This window comes from Balaenoptera ricei, chromosome X, assembly GCF_028023285.1.
Source record: "Balaenoptera ricei isolate mBalRic1 chromosome X, mBalRic1.hap2, whole genome shotgun sequence".
In the NCBI taxonomy this organism is placed as follows: domain Eukaryota; kingdom Metazoa; phylum Chordata; class Mammalia; order Artiodactyla; family Balaenopteridae; genus Balaenoptera; species Balaenoptera ricei.
In genome coordinates, this window is record NC_082660.1 from 135197335 (window position 1) to 135224434 (window position 27100).

A 27100-nucleotide genomic window follows, 5' to 3' on the forward strand; every position below is an offset into this window, starting at 1 on the left:
CCAAGGAAAGGGACATTTTAAAAGCAGATAATAAGAACAAAGCTTGGAAGGGTTTTTGAAAGGGAAGGAGTATGGTCAGAGTGCCTTTGTACAGCTCAGACTTTTCATGTATGAGTCCGCATATGTCATAAGACAAAATTATTCAGATTGCTGAAAAATGGCAAATAGATACCAATATTTAATATGAAGCTTAGAAGCGGTGGGGTATACTGAACACTGGTTATGGAATTGCCATTAATACAAGTTTTCAGAGTAACATAGTTTTAAAAAATGTTTTGAACACTTCAAATGAGACAGCAGTGGGATGTTTTGGAGAATCAATTTTTTGGGCTTCCTGTAGAATTTAATGCAGTGAGAACACTTAGGAACAGAGGATTCAGATGAAAATATGAACTCAAAAGAATAAAAATAAATGTCCAGCACACTAACTTTTGTTGCCTCCATCTGTCCCTTAAGGTAATACGGCTCCTCCTGCTTGACCGTCTCCCCCTCTGGTGGTCTTGACCTTCTCCCCATCCCTCGGCCACAGTCACACCTGGGACCTTGTCATTACCAGTCACCGCAGCCCCTTCCTAATCTCAACCTCAAGCCATTGAGGTTTACACTGCCCGCAACATCTTGACTTCGTTCATGGTCTGTCTTGCTCTCTTCCTTGTGCATACCACTAATGCTCTTGCCCCCTGCCGCTTCGCTGTCCTGGCCTGGCTAAGCCAGTGTCTTGTTCAGTCTGACTCTGCCGGTTCCCAGCACTTTAGAGTGGTGGCTGCAAGCCTTACGAGGGTGGCGGTGCTGCGCGGTCATCGTTCACGCTGGTGGTGGGAGGGATCGGTGCGTGGCCCCCCCCGCCCCCCACACGTGTCTACCCACCATCTGCCAATATTTATAAGCCTGTGCTGTCACTTCACTCACTAAAAAACAAAAACAAAAGTTAAGGAAAAACCAAACGACAAAAGAAGCTTTTGTATGGGAGGCCCCTTCCTGAGTGCAGCCCCAGCCTGTGGCGCTCTGCCACCCCTCTGAAGGCGCTGGGGCGGGATCCCTCCAGTTTTCACGTGGCATTCTCCCTGTGTGCATGTCTGTGTCTAAATGTCCCCCTTTTATAAGGACACCAGTCATATTGGATCAGGGGCCCATCCTATTCCAGGATGACCTCAACTAATTACATCTGCCAACTCTATCTCCAAATAAGGTCAAATTCACAGGTACTGAGTGTTAACCTCAACATATCTTTCTGGGGGGACATGATTCAACCCATAACTGTTGATGTGCAGCTTTGCACAACGTTGAAGTGTCGGGAGTGCGTGCATTGCACTGTGGTCCACAGCAGGACAGCTGTCCTTGCTCCACTTCCCCTCCCCCAATTCCCCTCTCTCCTGCATCCTCGGTCTTCCCCGCTGAAGCTTTCTCATCTTAAAAAAAATTCTCTCTTGGCCTGACTTCCCCCAAGCTGTCATCCTCATTTCTCTTCCCTTCGCAGAAAGTGTTGTCTCAGAAGTGTTGTCTGTACTCACAATCTCCGTTGTTTCTCTCCTGTTCTCTATCAGGTGCATTATGACACAGATTACTCTCGCCTCCGAACATTCCCTCCTTGGTTTCTATGATCGCTGCCTGGTTTTCCTCCCCTCTCTGCCTGCTGTTTCTCAGTTTCATGTGCTGGTGCTTCTGCCTCCTAGACTTCATTCAACCCTGTGCTGGAAAATACTGCCTCTGCACTGGCGATGCTCAGATTTTTATCTCCAACGTGGACCAAGTCAGCAACATCTGCATCACTGCCACAGCCTCCGGGGTGGGCTGTCTGCTTCCACCCTTGCCTCTCTTCAGGGCACAGGCAGCATCCTGACAGTGGTCTCAATTCACTGACGTGAGATTAGCTTCCGCTTTTCTCTTCATTTGCCTCCTACCCTTCCCCTTGTGCCTTCTGCTGTGGCACACCTGTCTCTTTCCTGTTCCTGGAACGGACTCATTTTGTTCCTCCTTCAGGACTTTTCCGCTTGTTGTTCTCTCTTCCTGAAAAGTGCTTCCCCAGGAATCTACAGATAGCTACATGGCTTTCCCCTCCACTCAAATGTAACTTCATAAATAAGCTTCATGTGGCCGCCATATGCACATTTGAAGTGAGCAGCCCCCACAAAGCACGGAAAAGTGGGTCCTTATCCCTCAGTTTCCCCTTAGTACTTAACTCTAGTATGTATGCCGTGGCTTACTAGGGACAGCCCTGGTTTATACCTATTGTAGGGCAGTCAGTTAACGCCCTGTTTTTAGCTCCCCCTTCTACTTGCAATACTGTCTCAGCTTGGTTGCGACTTCTGACTGGAGCACAGAGAAGGGAAGGCCCAGGGAACTGGATTGTACTGGAGTGAGACACATAGGGAGGAGCTTAGGAAAGCGAACCTGTGACTTCCCTAGGTTTTCCTAATCAACACACCAAAGACTTCAAAAGCTGAGCAAAAGGATAGTCCACTGCCCAGTTTCTGGACGGCCCACTGAGTGCTGCACGAACACAGGAAAGATCTCAGTGGCTCAGCAAAAGTTTTGAGAACAACTGGCATTGGAAAAACAGCCCAGAGACCAGTTTGGAATGTGAGACCTTAACCCATCCAGATAAACTGTCTGCTAAAACAAAAATATCTATGTTCGCCATAGAATTTAAACAAGACCCAGAGTCACATAACATTCAAGAACCAGAGAAGTATCCACTCACTCAAAAAAAACAAAAAGTATAAATTTATGTAGATAACGTAGAAATTAATACATTACAATGCAGAAAAGGTCAAATTGATAAAACCAAGAACAGAACTGGTTCTTTGAAAATACTGATAAAAACAGACAAACCTCTAATAACTCCTCTGAATAATAAAACACAGAAACCTATAACATTATAAATGAAAGGTTTCTAACCACCAATACAGATATTTTATAGTAGATTCTTTTTTTAAAAAATAATTAATTAATTAATTTATTTATTTATGGCTGCGTTGGGTCTAGATCTCTGCGCGAGGGCTTTCTCCAGTTGCGGCAAGCGGGGGCCCCTCTTCATCGCGGTGCGCGGGCCCCTCACTATCGCGGCCTCTCTTGTGGCGGAGCACAGGCTCCAGTCGCGCAGGCTCAGTAGCTGTGGCTCACGGGCCTAGTTGCTCCGCGGCCTGTGGGATCCCCCCAGACCAGGGCTCGAACCCGTGTGCCCTGCATTGGCAGGCAGACTCTCAACCACTGCGCCACCAGGGAAGCCCCAGATATTTTAAAATTATACCAAGCACAACTGTATGCCAGTGCATTTGAAAATCTAGAAAGAAAATATAACTTTCAAGGAAAATATAAATTAACAACATTTACCCACAAGGATGCATGTGTTAATCTGGACAGGCTGTGTGATGCTACGTTAGTCAATCCCAATCCCTGTGGCCACTTCACTCTGGAATCCAGGCCGACGGATTAAACTATTCTAAGGTATATAAAAAGACAGATTCCCAACGATTTCATGAATTCATAAGGCCAGAATAACCATGATGCCACACCCGACAGAAAGCACCAAAGATCAACATTTTCCAATGTGTTTCTCACTGAATAGTAATTCTTTAAAATCCTTGAGAAAGTGAATTTTTTTGTCATATGGGTTGAGGAGAGCCCCTATATGTAATAGTGTAGTCCTACAGAATACTACTTTGCTTTGTTTAATCCACAATTTTCCAAATTTATTTTGACTGTATGTTCCTCCCCCCACCCCAACCCAATTACTCTTAATCCCTGCGGAGTACTTTTTTGGAACTACTCTTATGAACCAACCTCAAACATGAATATAGATGCAAAGATGCTAATAAAATATTAGTAAATTAAATCAAGCAGTGTTTAAAAACTACACCATGAACAAGTAGAGTTTATGCTAAGAATGTTAAGCAATATTGTTAAACATTAACAGATTTACTAATACAATTAATTATATTAATAGGCTAAGGGAAGAAAACCATTTGATTACTTCAATGGGTACAAGAAAGACATTTCAAAAACTCAACATACACTCTTTCTCAAAGCTCTTAGTAAAATAGGAATGCAGTGAAAAGTTCTATAACCTAATAAAGATAATTTAAAGTTAAAATTCTTCTAGCAGGAGCAAGACAAAGATGCCCACCATCATTGTTGTTATTCATCATTTTACTCCAGGCTCTGGCCAGTGTAAGAAGACCAAAATAATAATAATAATAGTAAATATTAGAAAGGAACAGAGAAAATTATCATTATTTGTAGACTGTAGTGTCGACCTAGAAAACAGAAGAGATCAATTGAAAAACTAAAGTAATGAGAGTTTAGTAATGTGTCTGTTTACAAGATGTAATCATACACAAATCCACAGATTTCCTACACAGTAGAAATAACCAACTAGAACAGGTAATGAGAAAAAAACCTATTTATGATATATAAATATTAAATTAAATTAAGGATTAAATTAATGGAATGACATATTCTATCAGTGTCAGTAAATTAATGCAATCAAAATCCTAACCCTACCTGAGGGGAGTCATGACACATTTATACTTATTTTATTTTTAAAATAAAATTGTATACATTTAAGGTGTACAACGTGATGGTTTGATATACATATGCATAGTGAAATGATTACTACAGTCAAGCTAATTAACACATCCATCTCCTCACATAGTTACTGTTTTTTTGTGTGTGTGGTGAGAGCACCTGAAACCTAGTCTCTTAGCAAATTTCCAGTGTTCAGTACAGTAGCTGTCCAGAACCTATTCATCTTACATAACTACAACTTTGTACCCTTTTACCAGCATCTCCCCATTTCCCCCGCCCCCCGTGCCTGCTTCTATGTATTTGAGGCTTTCAGATTCCACATACAAGTGAGATCATGTAGTTGTTTTCTTTCTGTGTCTGGCTTTTTCAACATATGAATAGATAAAGAAACTGACACATTTATTCTTAAGTTCTAATATACTGCATGAGAATATCAAAGAAAATTTTGAAGGGAAAAGAGATCATAAATACATATTATGGAATTATCATAACTAAAACAATGTAGTATTAGGACAGGAATAGGCAGATTAATGAACTATAATACAGGAGTCCAAAAACAGACCCCCCCTCATATATATATATATATATATATATATATATATATATATATATATTTGATATTCAAATTTAATGTTTGAAAGGGGTAAAATATAGAATGGAGTATTCTGTGGATAGTATGGGTTAAAAAACTAGGCATTTGGGAAAAATAGTTGTTATCCCTACCTCCACATTCTATACATAAGTCAATTCCTAAAGGAACCCTAAATCCATTATAGGAAATCATAGGAAAATGGTTTTCTAGTATTTGGGTGGAGGTCTATCTAAATCTACCATTACTGCCAGAAAGCATGAACAAAACAGGCCGTATAAGAAAAATAACAAGGTACTTGGTACAGAAATCACAACTGCCCCCCAGCCACTCAGTTCCCCAACTCTGAGACAGCTGTTTCCAGTTTCTTGGAGACAACATATTAAATAATTATTAAATAATAAATACTAAATATTATTTAGTATTAAATTATTTAGTAATAATAAGTAATATTATTTAGTATTAAATGTTAAAGACTTCTGTATTACCGAACACCATAAGTAAAAAGTCAGAAAAACATGAAAAAGTATTGTAACATATGTGATGGATAAAGAATTGTTTTCCAGGACTTCCCTGGTGGTGCAGTGGTTAAGAATCCGCCTGCCAATGCAGGGAACACGGGTTTGAGCCCCGGTCTGGGAAGATCCCACATGCCGCGGAGCAACTAAGCCCATGTGCCACAACTACTGAGCTTGCGCTCTAGAGCCCGTGAGCCACAACTACTGAGCCCGTGCGCCACAACTACTGAAGCCCGCACACCTAGAGCCTGTGCTCTGCAACGAGAAGCCGCTGCAATGAGAAGCCCACGCACCGCAACGGAGAGTAGCCCCCGCTCGCCACAACTAGAGAAAGCCCGTGCACAGCAGCAAAAACCCAATGCAGCCAAAAATAAATAAATAAATTTATATAAAAAAATAAAAACCTCTAAAAGAAAAGAATTGTTTTCCATATATAAGATCTTACTAATTAATAAGATAAAAGCCAGCAACTTTTTTATAAGTTAGGACTATTTTCAGCAGCAAGGAACAGAAAACCAATAACCAAAGGTATGCAAATTTAAAAATATTTATATATTATTCACCTCTCAGATTTGCAAAGAGTTAAAAGATTCACAATAATACTCAGTATAGGCATTATTATACACTGTTCATGGGCATTCAGTTTAACCTTTCTGGAGAGCAATCTGGTTAATTATATCAAAATTTTAAATGTGTATATTATTTGATTCATAAATTGGTCACATTTATGCCTTTGACTTGAGGACACAATTGGTCAGATGCACAAAGATATGTATGTATTGAGGAATTGGTTTATAATAGCAAAACATTGTACGTAACCTAATGTTCACCAAAGAGAATTGATTAAGTAACTTATTGTATGTACATACGTATAATAGAATTCTGTTGTATTAGTTAGGAGTCCTTCAGCTACAAGTGGAAAAAAATGGCATAAACTAAAAGGGGATTTACTGTCTCTTGTAATAAGACGTCTTAATATAGAGTGGCTTCAGGATAGTTAAATCTGTAGCTCAGTGGCGTCATGAAGGACCCAGCTTTCTTCTGTGTCTGCTTCGTCATCTTCAATATGTCATCTAATTCCTTCTGATCACATTCAACAAATATGGGGAATTCCCTGGCGGTCCAGTGGTTAGGACTCGGTGCTTTCACTGCCACGTGCCCGGGTTCAATCCCTGGTCGGGGAACTAAGATCCCACAAGCCGCACAGCACAGCCAAAAAAAAAAAAAAAAAAAAAAAATGTACTAGGCACCGATTGACTGTAGAGATATTATCATATGAGCAGAAATAGCTACTGCCATCATGCATTCACAGAAAATATACTGTATGTGAAAAAGGTAACAGCACAGTATGTGTTGCGTGATACCATTTATGAAAAAGATTCATTTAGGTGCAAACATAATACATAAACTGAGTATGTTTACTATGTGACGTTCAGCAAGTGCCAGGGCTTTTGCTAAGTATTTTATGTAGATCATCTCATTTCATCCTCACAACAACCTTACAGATTATATAGTATTATTATCCCATTTAATATATGTGAAAACCGAGACTTGTACAGTCAGAATTTGAACCCGTGTTTGTCTTACTCCAAAATCCACACTTTTAACCACTCTGTTAAATAACCTTTTGAGAAGTAAAATGAAAAAATCTAGAAGGAAATAGATCAAACTTTTAACAACCATTTTCTTTAGGAACTGATGACTTGAATGCAGTTGACCAGAAAAGCCAGGAGACAGAGGGAGAGAAACAAAGTCAAGGGGTACCTTGATTGATAGACTGGCAATGGGCAGTGACTGATTGCCTGAAGGTTCTAAAGAAGTTTAAAACAGGATTCAAGGGATAGAGTGGACAACCAGAGCTTGTAATCGGAGAGGAATTTCAGAGGTTGTATAAAATTTTGTAATGCTTTAGGATGGGGCCATGTGTGTATTTTATGGAAGTGAAGTAACAGTCAAGGTCATTGGATTGAAGTAGGGCAAGAAAAAAATCATTCATTCAAATATTTATTGATGATTCAAGCCTATATCTATGGTACGGGTTGTGGAAATACTGGTGAACAAGATGAATAAGGTTCTTACTTTCATGGACCTTATAATTAGAGTAGGCAGAGGCCAGATCATGCAAGACCTTGTAGCCATGTTAAGAAATGTAAGGTTTGTTTGGATTTTGTTCTAAATGTGATGAGAAACCACTGGTGGGTTTTAAGCAGGTGAATGACTTGATCTGATTTGCATTTTGAAAAGATCATTCTGGCTGTTATGTTGAGAATGTGTCATGGGGATAAGAGCAGACGTAGGGAGACCACTTAGGAAGATATTAAGTAGTTCAGCAAAGAGTTGATAGTGGCTTAGACAAACGTGATAGCAATGGAGATGGAGAAAATGGCAGACTTGGATATATTTTGAAGATAGAGCTGATAGGGCTTGATGATTAATTTGATATGGGAGGTGAGGGGAAGTGAGGAATTAAGAATAACTCTTAAGTTTCTGTGTTGAACAAGGGGGTAGATGGTGGTGTCATTTATAGAGATAAGAAAGACTGGGGTTGAAGGAGCACATTTTGATAAATGTTGATCTCATACTGGACAGGTGAAGTTTGAGGAATTTGTGGATGTGTTTAGTAGGCAAGTTGGTTGTATTGGTACAATGCTCAGTGGGCTGAAGTCCTTCATTTGGGAGTCTTCAACGCAAAGACAATAACTGAAGTCATGAGAGTAGGTAAGATTGTCTAGGGAGAAGAGAGGATGGAGAACGAGGAAAGAATTGGGCCTCCCACAGAACTAAGAACACTGACTTCCTGAGAGGCTTGGTGCAGGCAGAAATCATTCCACCAGCACTATGCCGGCAAAGGTCGTGCATGACTTCCTTAAATGCTATGGATATATTTTAGTCCTTGTCTTTCTGAACCCACTGCTGCATGGTGATACTATTGTCTACTCCTTCCTGTGAAACTGTGCTCTCCAGGTTTTCCATTCTCTCCTTCTAAGTTCCCTTTCCCTAAAGTTTGTTGTTCCCCAGGGAATAATCATCTACTCGTAATTCCCCAGTGGTTATCCATTTTAGTCAGCTGAAAACCCAAAGTCCTTCCAATGGCCTTCAGAAGAACCCTTAAAAGTGAAGTCCATCCCCATCCCATCACCCGTGCAACCTTGTTTCTTACTGCTGACCCCTTGATCATTCTACTCCAGCTACACAGTTTTCTTTCCTGTTCATCAAACGCACCCAGCACATTCACACCTCAGGGCCTTTGTACTTGCCCTTCACTCAATCTGGAATTCTCTATCTTGAGATGTCTGCATGGATTTCTCCCTCACCTCCATCAAGTTCTGAAACCAACAGCTTCCCAAATCTGCAAGCAGCTTCCTGATCCTAGAGAAGATGAGGCTGCAGAAGTTGTTCCTGACAGCTCAGCATAGAGTCTGACTCTTTAGTCCTCTTCTGTGTGGAGAATAGAGTGTGGGGGCAAAGAGTGGAAGCAGTGAAATCAGCTCTCACAGTAACTCAGGCAACAAATGACGGTGTGACACGTTCCATTTCTGATCCTAATAGACTCTCAAATGGAGATATTGGCTACACAGTTGCTTCTAAAGGTCCAGAGTCCATGGGAAAGATACGAGCTGGAGATAGAAATTCAGGACTCGTTGGTAGTTACAGCCATGGAACTGAATGAGGTCACCAAGGGACTTAACATAACTGAAGAAAAGATAATCAAGCCCTGAGGAGTGATAAACTATGTTAAACGCTGTTGCATTGTTGGTCCTTCCTTCCTTCCCTCCCTCTTTTTTTCCCACCCTCCCTCCCTCACTCCCTCCCTCATTCACTCATGATTATAAAAGTGATAAGGCTGCACAGAACTCAGCGTACCTATGCCCAGACTCAGAATCAAACATCTTCCCCCTTTTTTTTTTACCCTCCCCAAAATATGTACTATAAACCCCAGGCAATGTTTGTATGCTCCAAGTGATCCTGACGCAAAGAGCACACCTTAGTAGGACTTGAAAAGACTGGGGCAATTTAGCCTGGAGAAAAGAAGACTTTCCAGGGAAGACAACAATTGTAATAAGCTACCTGGCCTGGCCTCTATCTGAAGAAAACAAAAACTCTAATTCAAAAATATACATGCACCCAATGTTCACAGCAGCACTATTTACAGTAGTCAAACATGGAAGCAACCTAAATGTCCATCAACAGATGAATGGATAAAGAAGATGTGGTGTGTGTGTGTGTGTGTGTGTATATATATATATATATATAATGGGGTGTGTGTGTGTATATATATATATATATATATATATATATATATGTATAAAATGTGGTGTATATATATATATAATGGAATATTACTCGGCCGTAAAAAAAGAATGAAATATTTTCATTTGCAGGAACATGAATGGACCTAGAGATTATCATACTAAGTGAAGTAAGTCAGACAGAGAAAGACAAATATTACATCACCTGTATATGGAATCTAAGAAATACAATAAACTGCGGAATATAACAAAACAGAAGCAGACTCACAGATATGGAGAACAAACCAGTGGTTAGCAGTGAGGACAGGGAAGGGGGAGGGGCAAGATAGGGGTAGAGGATTAAGAGGTACAAACTACTATGTATAAAATAAAGTAGCTACAAGAATATATTGTACAGCACAGGGAATATAGCCAATATTTTGGAATAACTTTAAATGGAGTATAATTTATAAGAACACTGAATCACTATTTTGTACATCTGAAATGAATATATTGTAAATTAACTATACTTCAATTAAAAAACAGAAAAATTTTAGGAGCTATTTAATAAAAATGGTTAAGGGCTTCCCTGGTGGCACAGTGGTTAAGAATCTGCCTGCCAGTGCAGGGGACACAGGTTCGAGCCCTGGTCCAGGAAGATCCCACATGCCGTGGAGCAACTAAGCCCGTGAGCCACAACTACTGAGCCTGTGCTCTACAGCCACGAGCCACAACTACTGAGCCCATGTGCCACAACTACTGAGCCCATGTGCCACAACTACTGAGCCCATGAGCCACAACTACTGAAGCCCACGTGCCTAGAGCCCGTGCTCCGCAACAAGAGAAGCCACCGCAGTGAGAAGCCCACGCACTGCAACGAAGAGTAGCCCCTGCTCACCGCAACTAGAGAAAGCCTGCGTGCAGCAACAAAGACCCAACGCAGCCAAAAATTTTAAAAAATAAATAAATAAATAAATAAATTTAATTTTAAAAATGGTTAAAATTTAAATAAAAAGATCCTTGACTAAAAATTGCATTGATTCAGATTTAGACTTGACAGAACTGATGTTTCCAAAAGTGGTATGGGATTTCCAGGCATTAGTGAGGTCTCTGTGAATTTCAACATGATGATCATATAACTTTCTGGCTTTAAGATACTGTTGTGCATAGCATATGTCACAGCTAACTGATGTTCTTTGTAGTGGTTGCTACACTGTAGTGACAGACTCCTCTGGAAACAGCTACAACACACACTTGGAATCTCACAGTCACATAATCAACCATTTTACTAAATACAAGCATATTTTCATTCACATACAGCTAAAGAAAACATCTTTTTCACATTTCATTACAGTGCACAACAAAGTGAGGAAAAGTATACAGTACATTTTATTCTGGAATATGAGACAATCTAATCCAACATGCAGTTGTGGTCTTTGTTACAAGTTAGTTTACCTTGTCTTCACCTATGTAATAAAATAGCTTCTAAAGCTTTATCCTTAATATTGTATTAACACCTGATTTTTTTCACACATTTTCTAAAACCCAGTTATTGCAGTGACAACAGCACTGAATTCTACTAAAATGAGTTTGAAAGTTCTAGAACTTGTTTAAGCAATTAAGCTCAGCCACTTCTGCTGGATCTATGCTGAGAATTTTTAAACCTGCCTAAAAAATGCAAGGAATGGGAAAAGTATACATATGATGTATTTAAGTCAAGAAAACGGTAGAGAGTTTTGTTTCTATCTTTTTTTTTGAACTGACAGAATCCAGTCAACTCTCATCTATCCACTGGATAATCTTGCTTTCAGAATCTTCTAAACATAGTTAAGTATAGTAGTTGATGAAACTTTGTGTTAACCCAATTTACTATCTTTTGTTTGTCTTCTACAACCACAAAGCTGGCAACTTAATTACTCCACCCAAGCCAGGTCATGCTAAACGAAGGAAGAGACGATGACTGGGTCACTTGGGGTTGATGCTGCACGTAGGTCCAAGGTGGTTTGTTTCCATAATTTTCATGATCTGACTTCTTTATTCCGGCTGAAGTAAATCCCCCAAATTTCAGATTTGGTTACATCCATCCTGAAGTTCAGTACCATATTTCAAAGCAATTTACCATCCTCAGGCTTTCCTATCACAATGGATATGAGAAAGCTGACTCTAATCAGAATTATTTTCTTACTGTGAAAAGTATGGCTTTTGCCTAGCTGAACTGGCTACAATTCAAAAAAATCATTTAAAGCATCACGTCTCTTCAAGAAGATAATGGAACCTCAAGCCAACCATTCCAAGTTTCTGATGCAGTTAGCTGCCTGTTCACCTGAGAATTGAGAGCTGACTTTCTAGGGTAGACAGGAACCCAGGGTGGGCATAAGGCAAACAAGTGGCCAAGGTCATTGTGAGGTGAGTATTTTAACCCCATCCCACTCCCCATTGCCGTATTTGGTTCCTTTCAATAATATATCCACCGTGTTTCAGTGATAAGAACATCTATAGCCCGAACAGTTCCAACGTGTTTTCACTGTGCAGTTATTCACTTGTGTAAAATCCTCTTGTCAATAATACCTGAATGGGCTTTACCTTTGACTCATGCCCGGGTTCCCTCAGGATTATAGCTGAGTTGTAATCAATAAGGAAACATATCCTAACATGTAGAGAATATTTATTTACAGTCATATCGCTTCCAAAGTAAACAAATTAATAACAGTTTATTCATCTGACAGCAGGATGATGCGGTGAAACAAGAACCAGGGGTCAAGTGACTCTCCTGCCCCTCAGTTAATTTTTTCGTAAACTGGGGAAGAAACCCTAACGGCTTGCTACGATGATCAAATAGGTAAGCCAATGACCTGTAACGTGTCTGTAAGGCTTACCGCACCTCCTGTCGAGCAGGTGTTTACCTTCAGATTGCAGTCGCCAATGCAGTGAAACCCCAGGCGTGGTCCGAGGGGAAGGAGGGCATGGGAGTTACAGTGTTTCGCTCTTCTACTTACACGGTAATTTGCGTGGGACAATTTCTTACACACAGCTGGTTATTCTTTCACAGGGCTGTACATTTTTTCAAGTGTGACAATAACAGTGTGTAAAGAGCCTCCCTTTTCCACATTCACACCGTTTTCACTAGAACACCAGGCCTTGAAAGGGTCTTAGCAAAAGGCTGGTCCACACCCCTCATTTTACACATGAGTTGTTTAGAAGCTAATTGGTACCTTTTAACCAAACCCAGCACATATGTTTAGTGCAGGATATTCTCACTGATTAAGCTGATCTCATACTCTTTTTTAGGTTGGCTAATTGTTCCCAATGTGATACTTTTCTCCCCTTTACATATTTCTTTACGATCGTGACCTATGAATGAGCTGAAATACCAAGAAATAGTTGTCCTGACTGTGGGTGTACTTTTCTGGGGCCTAGCTCCCCAGACCTCAGTTCCTTGACATGCGGTCCACAAAGGGCACACAGAGCGGCCACTGCCCAGCATGGGCCACAAAACAGTGCCAGTTCCAGCACCCAGGCTCCCCCACCCACCCACCCGCCCATCACCTGTCCAAGGGCCCCTTGGGGAGCAGGCTCACTTGGTATCCAATATGGAGGTTGAGTTCTCTTCAGTCGCACGATGATTCTGTTCATTTTGGTCACTTTTAAGTTCAGGTGGGAGAGCATGTTTTGGAGATAAAAGGGCTGACTAGCACAAACACCTTCTCTCTGATTTGACAACCTCTTCTGAAGAGTGAACCACGTTTGGTACAAACCCACTCTTCACCCCTTCCCAGCCCTCCTGGATGGTAATATCCCCCCTTTTAACCAGCTCGTATATGTCTCTTGTCAGGTCTGTGAAGGCTTTCTCCACATTAATGGCATCTCGGGCTGACGTTTCCATGTACCTCATGCCGTACGCGGCGGCCAGTTTCTCTGCCTCGTGGCGGGTCACTTGCCTCTGTGTATCCAGGTCACACTTGTGACCCACGAGAACAAATACAATTTGGTAGGGCTGAACGTGTACTTTGGTCTCTTCTAACCACTCATGGACATTCTGGAAGGACCTGCGGTTGGTAATGTCAAATAAGAGCAGACCACCTACTGAGTTCCTGTAGTAGGCACGCGTGATGGATCTACAACACAAGAAAGAAGTAAAGAATGAAGGCCATGCCCAAACTCCTGCACTTCAATGAACTCAGTGTATTCTGTTGTCTCTGGTTAGTGACATAGTCCTTTGGTGAAAATTGTTTTCTTTTTTTAACAAAGGAATACAAATGTCATTCCATAATAGTAATGATATATGAATTCTCAATTGAGCAAAACTTTGAGATGGAATCTTCTAGAAACGAATGCTCATGGACATACAGGCATTTTCCCTCGATTTAGGCAAGAGCCACAGTTAACTCTCCATGCCCACATCTGAATAGCTGAATGAGACTTCCTCTTCTGTTCAGTGGGATACCTAAGTAACAGGTTATCATGAGGCAAATGAAATAATGGATGTTAAAGTATTCTGTGACCTGGAGAACTCATTACAAATTATAGTAGTTGGAAAAGGATTTTCTAAAAAATAAGAATGAATTTACGATAGTTGACAGAAAATGCTTATAAGTATATAGGTATATTACAATATACTCCATTTTTTCCCATTTATCATTACCACGTTTGTCTATTATTATATTTTTATTTTAATCTAACAGGGGTCCTCAGTCTCTTCTGTGAGGAGGAACATAATTTTGTTTTTTATTTTCCAGGCCATGTGGGAATAGGAAAAAGAGGGATGGTCTGCAAAGGCCTTGAGCCAAGTGTCTGCTGGCCCCACTTCCTGACACATTTCGAAGAGGCTGGCTTGGGAGCCACAGGCTGGGAAAAACTGCCCAAATAGCCAAAGCTTCCCCTTAAAATGCTATGATTTATTTAAAGCATTGTAGAATGCTTTAGAATGTTTCTAAAACCTATTATACATTTTCTGTGCTTCTTAAGCAGAAGAAACCTCGTGCATTTTCGCTCCTTGGTTTGAGGAGCTTCATTTTCAATACGCATTATGGTACTTTTCTCAGAGCATATTAGACATTGTAGAACTTCTTGCTTGTACAATCACTTGCTTTAGACTACTGTGCTTTTTGATCTATGTTTATTTTTAGTTTTTCTGTCTCCTTGGATGAAGATCAACAACGAGGGACTCAATAGCTTAAGGCTTAGGGCAAATGGCCCAGTGGTAACAGAATAAACAATGTCCGGGGAATTAAAGTCCAAGCTAGATGATGGTAAGAACAAACCTTACAAATTGAGTTTGTCTCCAGAACCAGGCAAATCGGCCGTAAGGACTGAAAGCATTTCTAATTCCCTTATGGTTGAAGATTCATGGAGAATGGTAGGTGTACCAGAAAATTCAACATGAACAAAGATTGTGATTCATGAACAGCTTGGTTCAAGAAATCAATAGGCAAGCTGTAGTCAAAACTCTAAAATACATGATTACATTAATGGTTTGTGACTATTTAGAAAGTAGCAAAGCCCTTTCTTTATAAATACAACACAAGGCTACATAAAAATTAAAACCTCCCATACATCAAAAATTTTTCTTAAAGTTAAAAGACAAATGAAAAACTGGGAAAATAGTTTACAATATCCATGACAGAAAAGGATTAATGTTCTTAATATATAAAGAGCTGTTAGAAATCACTATCACCCAATAAATAATAATCAGTGGATAGGAAAAGGCTGTTCATACAGAAAGAAATTCCAATAAGCATAAAAGATACCTTTCTTCAATTATAATATGAGAAATGCAATCACAAGTTCAAAGTGAACCTGAACAAGGATATTTGAAATTTTTTCTCCCCACCCCTCTTCAACCACCTAAGCAGCATCTTCTACGCTTGATTAGTGTTCGATAGCTAAATGAAGAAACGATCCTAAACATGAGCTATTGAGCCCTCTTGATCTAGTTCCTGCTGCTTGGCATGACTGTAGCTCAAAGCTTTCTGTGTACACTGCTCTCCCTCACTTCTGTCTTCACACATGCTGCTTCCTTGCCCTGGGCTTTTCCTGTTTTGCTTGGGTATCACACTCATCAGGCCTCATCTTCTCCACTTAGCCTTCCCTCATCTGTGTTCATACGTATAATTACAAATGATACATACTACAAGGGCCACCAAAGGGTTGTAAGAGAAAATTAAACCTGTTCATTGAGTACTCAATATGTGCTAAGCGTTCTGGTAGGCCGTGGGCATACAAATATGAACAAGGCACTCTTTTGTGTAATTGCTGGTCTATTTTGCCCCCAGTATGCTAGCACAGACATTCTAAGAGGGAAATGCCTGTGTCTGTTTTGTTTACATGGCATCCCCTTGCAGGAGTTTCCTCAGGCTGTTTTCCCAGAAACAGTGCAGTGTCTGGCATATAGTGGGTGATCATTCAATGTCTGCTGGTTGCAAGAAGGCATCAATCATCAGTGTCTATTTCATATATATATCTATAGTTCTATATAGTATCTATGTTTATATCTATATATCTATATCTAGCTATCTATATCTCTATCTCTACATCATCTATCTATATCTGTCAGTTACATTAGGATGACCTGGGAACATTTTCGAAATGTAGTATAGGGACTGAAATTGATGAATTACAGTGATCAACTCCAGCTCCTTTATTAGCCACCAAGGGGCAGGTTGGTGCAGTTGTGGTGCCAGCAGTATGTATTATTGACTCGCCTTCCCTGCCAGGGTGCATCTTTCCCTGCACTGAACTCCCAGCTACCTGAAGGTGGGCTTGAGCAGAAACTCTCAGACCCTCGGTATCTTCCCTAAGGGCGGCGACCAGGGCCAGGAAGTCCTCTTTCCCCAGGGACGGTGCAAGCCCCGAAGACCCTCCCACTGCTCGCGGGCCCGGGCTGCGCTCCCACCTGAACCTCTCTTGACCCGCGGTATCCCAGATCTGGAGCTTGATGCGTTTTCCTGGCTCGATCTCCACCAGACGGGAGAAAAAATCCACCCCCACCGTGGGGTCCGAAACCTGGGCAAAGCGGCCCTCGGTGAAGCGGCGGATCAGACAGGACTTGCCCACCGTGGAATCCCCGATGACAATGAGCCGGAACTGGTACAGCCAGATGGCCTCCATGGCCGGGGCTCGGCAGGTCTCCTCGGCCCGGGCCGTGGGCGGCGAGATGGGGGCGCCCGGCCGAGGCCTCAGAGAGCGCGGCTCGGCCCTGATCTAGATCGGCCACGAGCGCATCGTTGGCCTGGGAGCCTGAGGCGAGGTAGGCCCAGGCGCAGGGAGAGAGGAGGGACGGATGCTGCGCTCGCAGAGGTGATGAAATGGCAGCAGCATCAGCACCACGCACTCTGACTCATCACCGACTACAGGGTTACTGTAATCCTCCACGTAGAGGCGACGCTCAGGACCGCACTGTCTGTAAGAGGAGCGCACACAGAAATGGCCGGGAAAACAGCTCGTTCCCTTCCTTTCTAATTCCTCTTCTTAATTAAAAATTTTCTCTATCTTTCAAATTGCAAAAGTAACACCTCTTCATTAAAACTAACGAAACAATACAAAAATATACAAAAGAGGAAAGTCTATTATTATCTGCCCCCTACCTCCCCAAGATATTAACAGTTTGTTATATATTCTTCCACGTGTATTTCTATGAAAATATATATACATATACACATTTATTGCTGTTTGATTTTACAAAAATATGATCGAACTGGACCATTACTCTGACACTTGCTTTTTGCAATTAATAAAGAATCATTGGCATCTCTCCATTTCCAACTATTTTCCTTTTGCCATAACAATGCTGCAATATTCTCTTAAGTATAGTCACACATACATTATTTCTATGAAATAGAGTCTTAATAAGAAAGACCAGGAAGTCAAAGAGTATGAATATTTTAAATGTTATATATATGGGCATTATACTTTGCAAACATACTGAGCAATTTAAATTCTAGTCAGCAAGATGTGAAAAGACCATTTTTTGGCATTACTTCAAGCATCATATATGATATTCTTTCTTAATTCTTGCCAATCTGATGTCATTAAAAATAAATGGAATCATAGAATATGTAGACTTTTGTAACTGGCTTCTTTCAATTACCATGATGTTTTAGAGTTCATCCACATTGTAAGATGTATCAGGACTTCATTCCTTTATATAACTGAATACTATTCCATTGGGTGGCATAACACATTTTGTTTATCCATTTATCTGTTGATGGACATTTGGGTTGTTTCCGTCTTTTGGCTATTAGGAATAATGCTGCTATGAACATTTGTGTACAAGTTTTTGTTTGAACACGTACTTCGAACTCTTTTGGGTTTAAACCTAGGAGTAGAATTCCTGTGACCTATGGTAACTATATGTTACATCCTTTGAAGAAATTCCAGACTGTTTTCCACAGTGGCTGCACCATTTTACATTCCTACCAGCAGTGTATGAGGGTTCTGATTTCTCCATAGCTTTTCCAACACTTGTTATTTTCTGACTTTTTGATTCCAAACATCCTAGTGGGTATGAAGTGGTATCTCATTGTGGTTTTGATTTGCATTTCCCTGATGACTGATGACAATGTGCATATTTTCACATTCTTATTGGCCATTTGCATATCCTCCTTGGAGAAAGGTAGGCTCAGGTCCTTTGCCTTTTTTTTTTTGGCCGCCGAGTGGCTTTTGGGATCTTAGTTCCCCAACCAGGGATTGATTGAACCTGGGCCCCTGGCAGTGAGAGCTCAGAGTTCTAACCACTGGATCACCAGGGAATTCCCCCTTTGCCCATTTAAAAACTGGATTATTTGTCTTTTTATTACTGAGTTGTAAGAGTTCTTTACATATTGTAGGTGCAAGTCTCTTATCAGATATGTGACTTGTAAATATTTCCTCCCATTCTGTGTGTCCTTTTTGAACTTTCTTAAGGGTGTCCTTTGAAGTGCAAAGTTTTAAATTTTGATGAAGTAAAGATTGTCTGTTTTTTCTTTTGTTGCTTGTGCTTCTGGTGTCATGTCTAAGAATACTTTGCCAAATTCAAGTTCATGAAGATTTACTCCTATGTATTCTTCTAAGCGTTTTGTAGTTTTAGCTCATACATTTAGGTCTGTGATTCATTTTATGATAATTTTTATATATGCCGTGAGGTAGGGGTCCAGCTGCCTTCTTTTGCATGTGGATATCTACTTGTTCAAGCACCATTTGTTGGAGAGACTGTTCTTTCCCCATTAAAAAAAAAAAATTTATTTATCTTATTTTTGGCTGCGTCGGGTCTTAGTTGCAGCACTCGGGATCTTCGTTGCGGCCTGCGGGCTCCTCCTTGCTGCGCGCAGGCTTCTCTCTAGTTGTGACCCATGTGCTCAGTGGTTGCGGTGGGTGGGCTTAGTTGCCCTGCGGCATGTGGGATCTTAGTTCCCTGACCAGGGGTCGAACCTGCATCCCCTGCATTGGAAGGTGGATTCTTAACAACTGGACCACCAGGGAAGTCCCTCTTTCCCCATTGAATGATTTTGGCATCCTTGTTGAAAATCAGTTGACCATAGACTGGTTTAATTCTGGACTCTCAATTTTATTCCATCGGTCTATGTCTAGTCTTCTTCCAGTATCACATTGTCTTGACTGTTGTAGCTTTGTAGTAAGTTTAGAAATCGGGAAGCATGAGTCCTCCTACTGTGCTCTTTTTTTCCAAGATTGTTTTTGGCTACTTGGGGCCCCTTTCAATTTCATATGAATTTTAAGATCTGCTTGTCAATTTCTGCATATAAGGCAGCTATGATATTGATTGAGATTTCATTAAATCTGTAGATCAGTTTGGGGAATACTGCCATCTGAACAAAATTAAGTCTTCAAATCCTTGAACATAGACTATCTTTCCATATATTTAGGTCTTTTAAAATTTCTTTCAACAATGCTTTGTAGTTTTCAGTTTACAAGTCTTACACTTCTTTAGCTAAGTTATTCCTAAGTATTTTATTATTTTTGATGCTATTGTGAGTGAATTGTTTTCTTAATTTCATTTTCAGATTGTTCATTGCAAGTGTATAAAAATATAATTGATTTTATATTTTTCAACTTTTTTTTTTTTTTTTTTTGGCCGCACCATGCAGCTTTGCAGGATCTTAGTTCCCCGACCAGGGATCAAACGCAGGCCCTGGAAGTGAGAGCGCTGAGTCCTAACCACTGGACCGCCAGGGAATTCCCGATTTTTTTAGTGTATTCTTTAAGATGTGGTCAAATGGTTTTTCTGCATCTTCGAGATGATCATGTGATTTGTTTTTATTCTATTTGGTATAATGTATTACATTAATTGATTTTTGGATATTGAGTTAACCTTGCATTCCTGGTATAAATCCTACTTGATCATGGTGTATAATTTTAAAAATATGTTTTTGGATTTGATTTCTAGTATTTTTGAGGATATTTTCATTCATATGCATGACATTTATTGGTCTATAGTTTTCTTTTATTGCAATGTCCTCTTCTGGTTTTAGTATCAGGGTAATATTGGCCTCATAAAATGAGCTGAGAAGCATTCTTTCCTTTTCTGCTTTTTGGAAGAGTTTGTGAAGAACTGGTATTAATTCTTCTTTAAATGTCTGCTAGAATTTAGCAGTGAAGCCATCTGGGTCTGGGCTTTTCTCTGTGGGTAGTGTTTTGATTACTAATTCAATTTCTTCACTTGTTATAGCTCTATTCAAATTGTCTATTTCTTCTTGAGTCAGTTTCAGTAGTTTGTATCTTGGTAGAAATGTCTCCATTTCATCTAAGTTATCCAATTTGTTGGCATACAATTGTTCATAGTATTCCTTATAAAGGAATACTATGTATTCCTTTAAAATTTTGTAAGGTCAGTAGTAATGTCCCTTCTTTCATTTATGATTCTAGTGATTTGAGTCTTCTTTTTCTTCTTGGTCAATCTAGCTAAAGATTTGTCAATTTTGTTTTCAAAGAACCAACTTTTGGTTTTGTTTATTCTATTTTTTAATTTGCTCTCCATTTCATATATCTCTGCTCTAATCTTAAGTATTTCATTCCTTCTGTGTGATTTAGTTTGTTCATCTTTTTCCAGTTCCTTAAGGTGTAAAGTTAGGTTATCGATTTGAGATCTTCCTTTTCTCTAAATATAGGCATTTACAGTTATGAATTTCCCTTTGAGCACTGCTTTATCTGCATCCTATAAGTTTTGATATTGGTATCTTCATTTTCATTTGTCTCAAATTATTTTATGATATCTCCTTTGACCCATTTGTTACTTAGGAGTGTTTTGTTTAATTTCTATATATTTGTGAGTTTTCCACATTTTTCCTGCTATTTACTTGTAATTTTATTTCTTGTGGTCAGAGAGCATTCTTTGTATCATTTGTATCTTTTTAAAATTCTTAAGGTTTGCTTTATGGCGTAGTATATGGTCTATTTTGGAGAATGCTCTCCATGTGCACTTGAGAAAAATGTATATTCTGCTTTTGGGTGGAGTGTTCTATATATGTGAATTAGGTCTAATTGGTTTTTAGTGTGGGCCAAGTCTCCTGTTTTCTTGTTGATCTTCTGTATAGTTGTCCTAAAGTGTAGTATAAAGTCTTCAACTATTATTGTACAACTATTTCTCACTTCAATTCTATCAGTTTTTGCCCCATATATTTTGGATTTCTGTTTTTCAATGCATATATATTTGTAATAAGAATGAATTGACCCTTTTATCATTATGAAATGTTCTTCTTTGTCTCCAGTAACTTTTCTTTTGTTTTGAAGTCTATTTTGTCTGATATTAGTATAGCCACTTCAGCTTTCTTGTGGTTGCTGTTTGCATAATATATTTCCATATTTTTACTTTCAATCAATTTGTATATTGGAATATTAAGTATGTCTCCTGTAGACGGCATACAGTTTATCATGTTATTTTATCCAATCTCACAATCTCTGCTTTTTTCCTGGACTGTTAGTATTGTTATCATTGTTATAGTTGATTTACATCTGCCATTTTTTGTTTCCTTTTTTTTTTTTTTTTAAATTAATTTATTTATTTTTGGCTGTGTTGGGTCTTCGTTTCTATGCAAGGGCTTTCTCTAGTTGCGGCAAGCGGGGGCCACTCTTCAACATCTGCCATTTTATTTCTTTCCTTTTTATATAACTTATGGGGTTTTTTTTATTCCTCTTTCTCCTTTATTACCTTTTTTTTTTTGCATTAAGTGAATATTTTATAATGTAGCATTTGAAGTTTTTAAATGATTTTTTAAAATATATTTTTGAGGTTTTTTTTTTTTAGTGGTTGCTCTAGGGTTTACCAAATATTTCTTAATTTATCAGAATCACCTTCAGATGTATACTACCTTATTCCATATATATATATTCTATATAATATATAGAAACATGACTCCTATAGAGCTCCATTCCCTTTTCTCCCTTTTAATATTACTATTATGCCTATTATGTCCATTAATATTACAAATCCAACAATACCTTGTTATAATTATTGCTTTGCCATCTGTAGTCATTTCCTTAGCCCAATATAGCTTGACTCCCAGTCACTTCTTTTGCACTGCTTTTGGCAAGTATATTACATTTTATGTTATAGGCCCAACAGTACACCATATACATATTATTTTATACATTAAAAAAAATCAGTTCAAAAAAAGGAGAAAAATATACATTTATGCACTTTTATAATTACATAAACACCTTTACTGGTGCTGTTTTTTTGTGTGTGTCTGTGTGTGTGTGTTTGTTTGAATTGCCATCTGCAGTCACTTTCATTTTGAAGAACTTCCTTCAGTATTTCTTGTAAGGCAGGTCTGCAACAAATTCAGTCATTTCTTGTTTGTTTATCTTGTCTTTATCTCCTTTCCTTTTTTGAAAGATAGATTTGCTGAATATAGGATTCTTGGTTTACATTTTTTTCTTTATCATTTTGAATATGTTATCCCAATGCATTTTCTTTTCTTACCATTTTCATTCTTTATTTTACTGAGGTATAGTTGATGTACAGTATTATATAAGTTCCAGGTGTACAACACAGTGATTCACAATTTTTAAAGATTATATTCTATTTATAGTTATCATAAGATTTTGGCTATATTCCCTGTGTTGTATAATAGATCCTTGTAGCTTACTTATTTTATACATAGTAGTTTGTACCTCTTAATCCCCTACTCCTATCTTGCCCCTCCCCTGCATTGTTTCTTTTGAGAAGTTGACTGTTAATCTTTTTAAAAATTAATTAATTAATTAATTAATTATATTATTTTTTGGCTGCTTTGGGTCTTCATTGCTGTGCACGGGCTTTCTCTAGTTGCGGCGAGTGGGGGCTACTCTTTGTTGCGGTGTGTGGGCTTCTCATTGCGTTGGCTTCTCTTGTGGCATGCGGGCCCTAGAGCTTGTGGGCTTTAGTAGTTGTGGCTCGCGGTCTCTAGAGTGCAGGCTCAGTAGTTGTGGCACATGAGCTAAGTTGCTCCGCGGCATGTGGGATCTTCCCGGACCAGGGATTGAGCCCGTGTCCCCTGCATTGGTAGGCGGATTCTTAACCACTGCACCACCAGGGAAGTCCTTGACTGTTAATCTTATTGGTGTTCCCTTTTAAGTGAGTCATTTTTTTTCTTGTTACATTCAAGATTTTCTCTTTGACTTTTATCATTTCTTTGATTTTCAGAATTTTTACTATGATGCATCTGTTTGCGAATCTCATTATCTTTATCCTGCTAGTTCATTGAGTTTCTTGGGATGTGTGGGTTATTGTTTTTCAATAAATTTAGGAAGTTTTCTGATATTTTTTTGGACATTTTTTCTACTCTCTTCTCTCTTCTGGTATTCTCATTACACCTGTGTCGGTGCACTTGATGGTGTCCCACATTTCTCTGAGGCTCTGTTCATTTTTCTTCATTCTTTTTGACTCATTTTCAGCTTGCATACTCTCTATTGAACTGTCTTCAAATTTTCTAATTCTTTCTTCTGCTAGTTGAAATCTGTTGAACCCATCTAGTGAATTATTTATTTCAGTTATTGTACTTTTCAACTCCAGAATTTCCTTTTGGTTCTTTTTTCTATCTCTGTATCGATATTCTATATTTGATGTGACATTGCCATCGTATGGACCTTTACTTTTTTAACCATGCTTTCCTTTAGTTCTGTGAACATATTTGTAATGACTACTTTGAAGTCTTTTTCTGTTAGATCTGACAGCTACTTGCTATCACGGGCAGTTTCTGTTGCCTACTTTCCCCCCCCCCCCCCCAGTGTTTGAATCATACTTTGTTTCTTTGCATGTCTCATAATTTTTTTTTGTTGGAAACTAGACATTTTAGACAATATATTGTAGTAAGTCTGACTGTTGGTCCACTCCCCACCCCAGGGTTGGTTATTGTTAATTCTTCTTCTTCTTCTTCTTTAGTGACTAGCTGGACTATATTAGTGAAGTCTGTCCCCTTGCCCCCATGATGTTTTACCCTGGAATGACAGTAATATTGGCAGGACTCTCTTTGCCTGACCACATCCAGCTGTTAAACTCCACAAATTGCCAGCTGATAATATACTGTTTTCATCAAAGCCTCGGGAGCATAAATTGGTCTTCAAACTAATTCAATCATCACATTGCAGCTCCTTTGAAGAATAGTTTCTGAGGTTCATGCTTGATATTTGTTCTGACCCCAGGAAGGCTCCTACCTGGCTGATAGTCTGTATTTTCATTAAATCCACAAGTTTCTACCCAGTGCCTTTCACTACAACCTCCACTGTTCTTGAGGGTGTCCTTAGGTTTGAACTTCTCCATGCTCTCTTGTAAATAAAATCAGTTCCTTTGGCAAGACATTAGGAGCTAGCTGTTTTATGGTCTGCTCCTCCCTTTGGGCAAAATCTCTGAGCCAGGGCTCTGGAACTGGGGTTGGGGGACAATGGCCAGCTTCTTTCTGAGTGACACTCCTGCTCTAGGAGTTGAACATTTGGAAGGGGGCATCAGCCTGAAGTGGAACCACCAACTCATAAGCCAGGGAAAGAGCAAGATGATCAGGACCCTGGTCTTCTCAACACACTGCACCCAACGTAGAGCCTCAGTCTGGTAAGTGGGGGCTGAGTGGAAGAGGGGAACTGCCACTTCTCAACCACACTTGCCTGGGACTCAGCCTCAGCAACACATAGTTGGGGTCAGGATGAGAAATGTTGATATACTGCTCCTCCCAGGAAGAAAGCCCTCTGGAGGGAAGAGAAAGCTACAGCAGTCTGGAGTGGAGCGATGAGTGGGGTGGGGGGTGGGTGGGAAGGGAGGGAGTGGTCTTGGTTCAAATACTACAGATTTCTGCTTTATAAAATTTTTATAGATTTTCTTGATAGGTGTTTCTCTGTTTTCTGTTTGCAGTAGACATTCATTTCACATATTCTAAAAGTTTAAAATCTCACTAAGAAATTTTAATGTATTACTCTTTTGAAAAATATACTGTGACTTGTTTATAGACTTTCACTTTCTTCCCTTGGCAACTACTGTGCCCAACTTCAAACATGTTCATCAGTACAGTCTTTTTTCTTCACAATTAAAAAAAAACACGAATGTTTCAGAATTGCTATTCCCATATCCCTTCAAAAAGCAAGCCTGCTAAGAATGGTTCAAGATATTACTGATGTTCTGAGTTCTTTTCAGGTTGAGACTATATAGGCAAAGAATTGCATTAAAAAATACAGGCATGCGTTTTTTTCTTTTCTCCTTGCAAGTGTTTGTTAATTATTTGAAGTATAGTTGAGTTCGTCTTTTTGGTTTGTTTTAGAATTATTGTTCTCCTATCATTGTTGATTTTACTTTATCTTTTTAATATGTAGAACATTAACATGATTACAAAAGTCAACACTATAAAAATCTTTTCACCCCTTGTAGCTAACCAATTTTATTTGTTTCTTGTTTACCTTTCTGTGTTTCTTCTATAGAGATAAGCATATATATGTGTGTGTGTGTGTGTGTGTGTGTGTGTATGTATATATATATATATATATATATACACACACACACACACACACACACACACACACACACACACACACATACATACGTATATGGGACAAAGGATCAAAATCTCAATGGAAAAATGTGTAAAAGATATAAATGAATATATATTCATAAATTAGAAATATTAGCTATTAATCTGTAATATATGTTGTAAATATTTTTTCCCAGTTTGTCTTTTGACTTTATGTGTTTTAACCATGTAAAGGTTTTTAATTAAAAAAAATTTTTATGAAGTCAAATTTACCAATTTTTAATTTTGCTGTATTTGATTTTAAGTCATAGAAAGTATTTCCCTTCACTAAGGCTAAAGAAAAATTTTGTAATATTTTCTCCTGATACTTGTATGGTATATTTTTAAATATTTAGACCCCTATATATCTAGAGTTTATTTTTGTGTATGGTGTGAGATATGGATCTACTTTTTTTCTCAATAGCTTTCCAGTTGTCCCAGAACCATTTATTAAAATGTCCATCTTTTCTCTAGAGACTTGAGATGCTATCTTTATCTTACACTAAATTTTCATATGTATCTATCTGGCTCTATTTTTGGACATTTTATTCACTTCAGAGGTCTGTTTGCCTATTCCTACACCACAACCCCACTGTTTTACTTAAGGATGCTTTATTGTATACTTTAATACCTTGTCAGTCTACTCTTCCCTCATAGTTTTTCCTTTTTAGTGTTTTCCTGGCTATTCTTTCTTGTTCGCTTTTTCATATGAACTTAGTATCAATATGTCTAGGTCCCTAAAAAAGCTTGTTGGAACTTTTATTGGAATTGCAATATACTTATAAGTTACTTTATGGAGAACTAACATGTTTATGGTGTTGAGTCATCCTAAACAAGAACAAGGGAGGCCTTTCCGTATGTTGAAGTTTTCATTTGTGTCTTTCAGGAGTGTTTACGCTTTTTCTAGTCCAGGTTTGAACATTTCTTGTTGTTTATTCCTAAATATTTCATCTTCCTTGCTGCTACTGTAAATGGTCATTTTCTCTACCATCATGCCCTCTAACAGGTTATTGTGTATATATATGAAGGCTACTGATTTCTGTGTGTTAGATTTATATCCTGTAACTTTACTGAATTCTGGGATTTTTTGGACGTATTTTTAGTATTCATTCTCTAGGAGCTGCCAATTCTGTCAGGGTTGGCAATCTTCTGCAAAGAGGTAAGAAGTAGATATTTAAAACTTGATGGGCCCAGAGGCAAAATTGAGAATATCATGTAGGTACCTATACAAAAAGAGAATTTAAAAATTTCCACAAATTGATGAAATACAAAATA

At 38.9% G+C, this 27100-nt stretch overlaps 1 protein-coding gene across 1 annotated transcript; it reads right to left on the reverse strand.

The window, feature by feature from the left end:
- Nucleotides 1-13412: 13412 nt before the first annotated feature.
- RAB39B (RAB39B, member RAS oncogene family) lies at nt 13413-17154 on the reverse strand. The gene is made up of 2 exons (XM_059910981.1): nt 16756-17154; nt 13413-13978 (listed from the first exon to the last, which is right to left on the reverse strand). Exons 1-2 carry the CDS (start codon nt 16968-16970, stop codon nt 13552-13554), a joined length of 642 nt encoding a protein of 213 aa, XP_059766964.1. The 5' UTR covers nt 16971-17154; the 3' UTR covers nt 13413-13551.
- Nucleotides 17155-27100: the final 9946 nt, after the last annotated feature.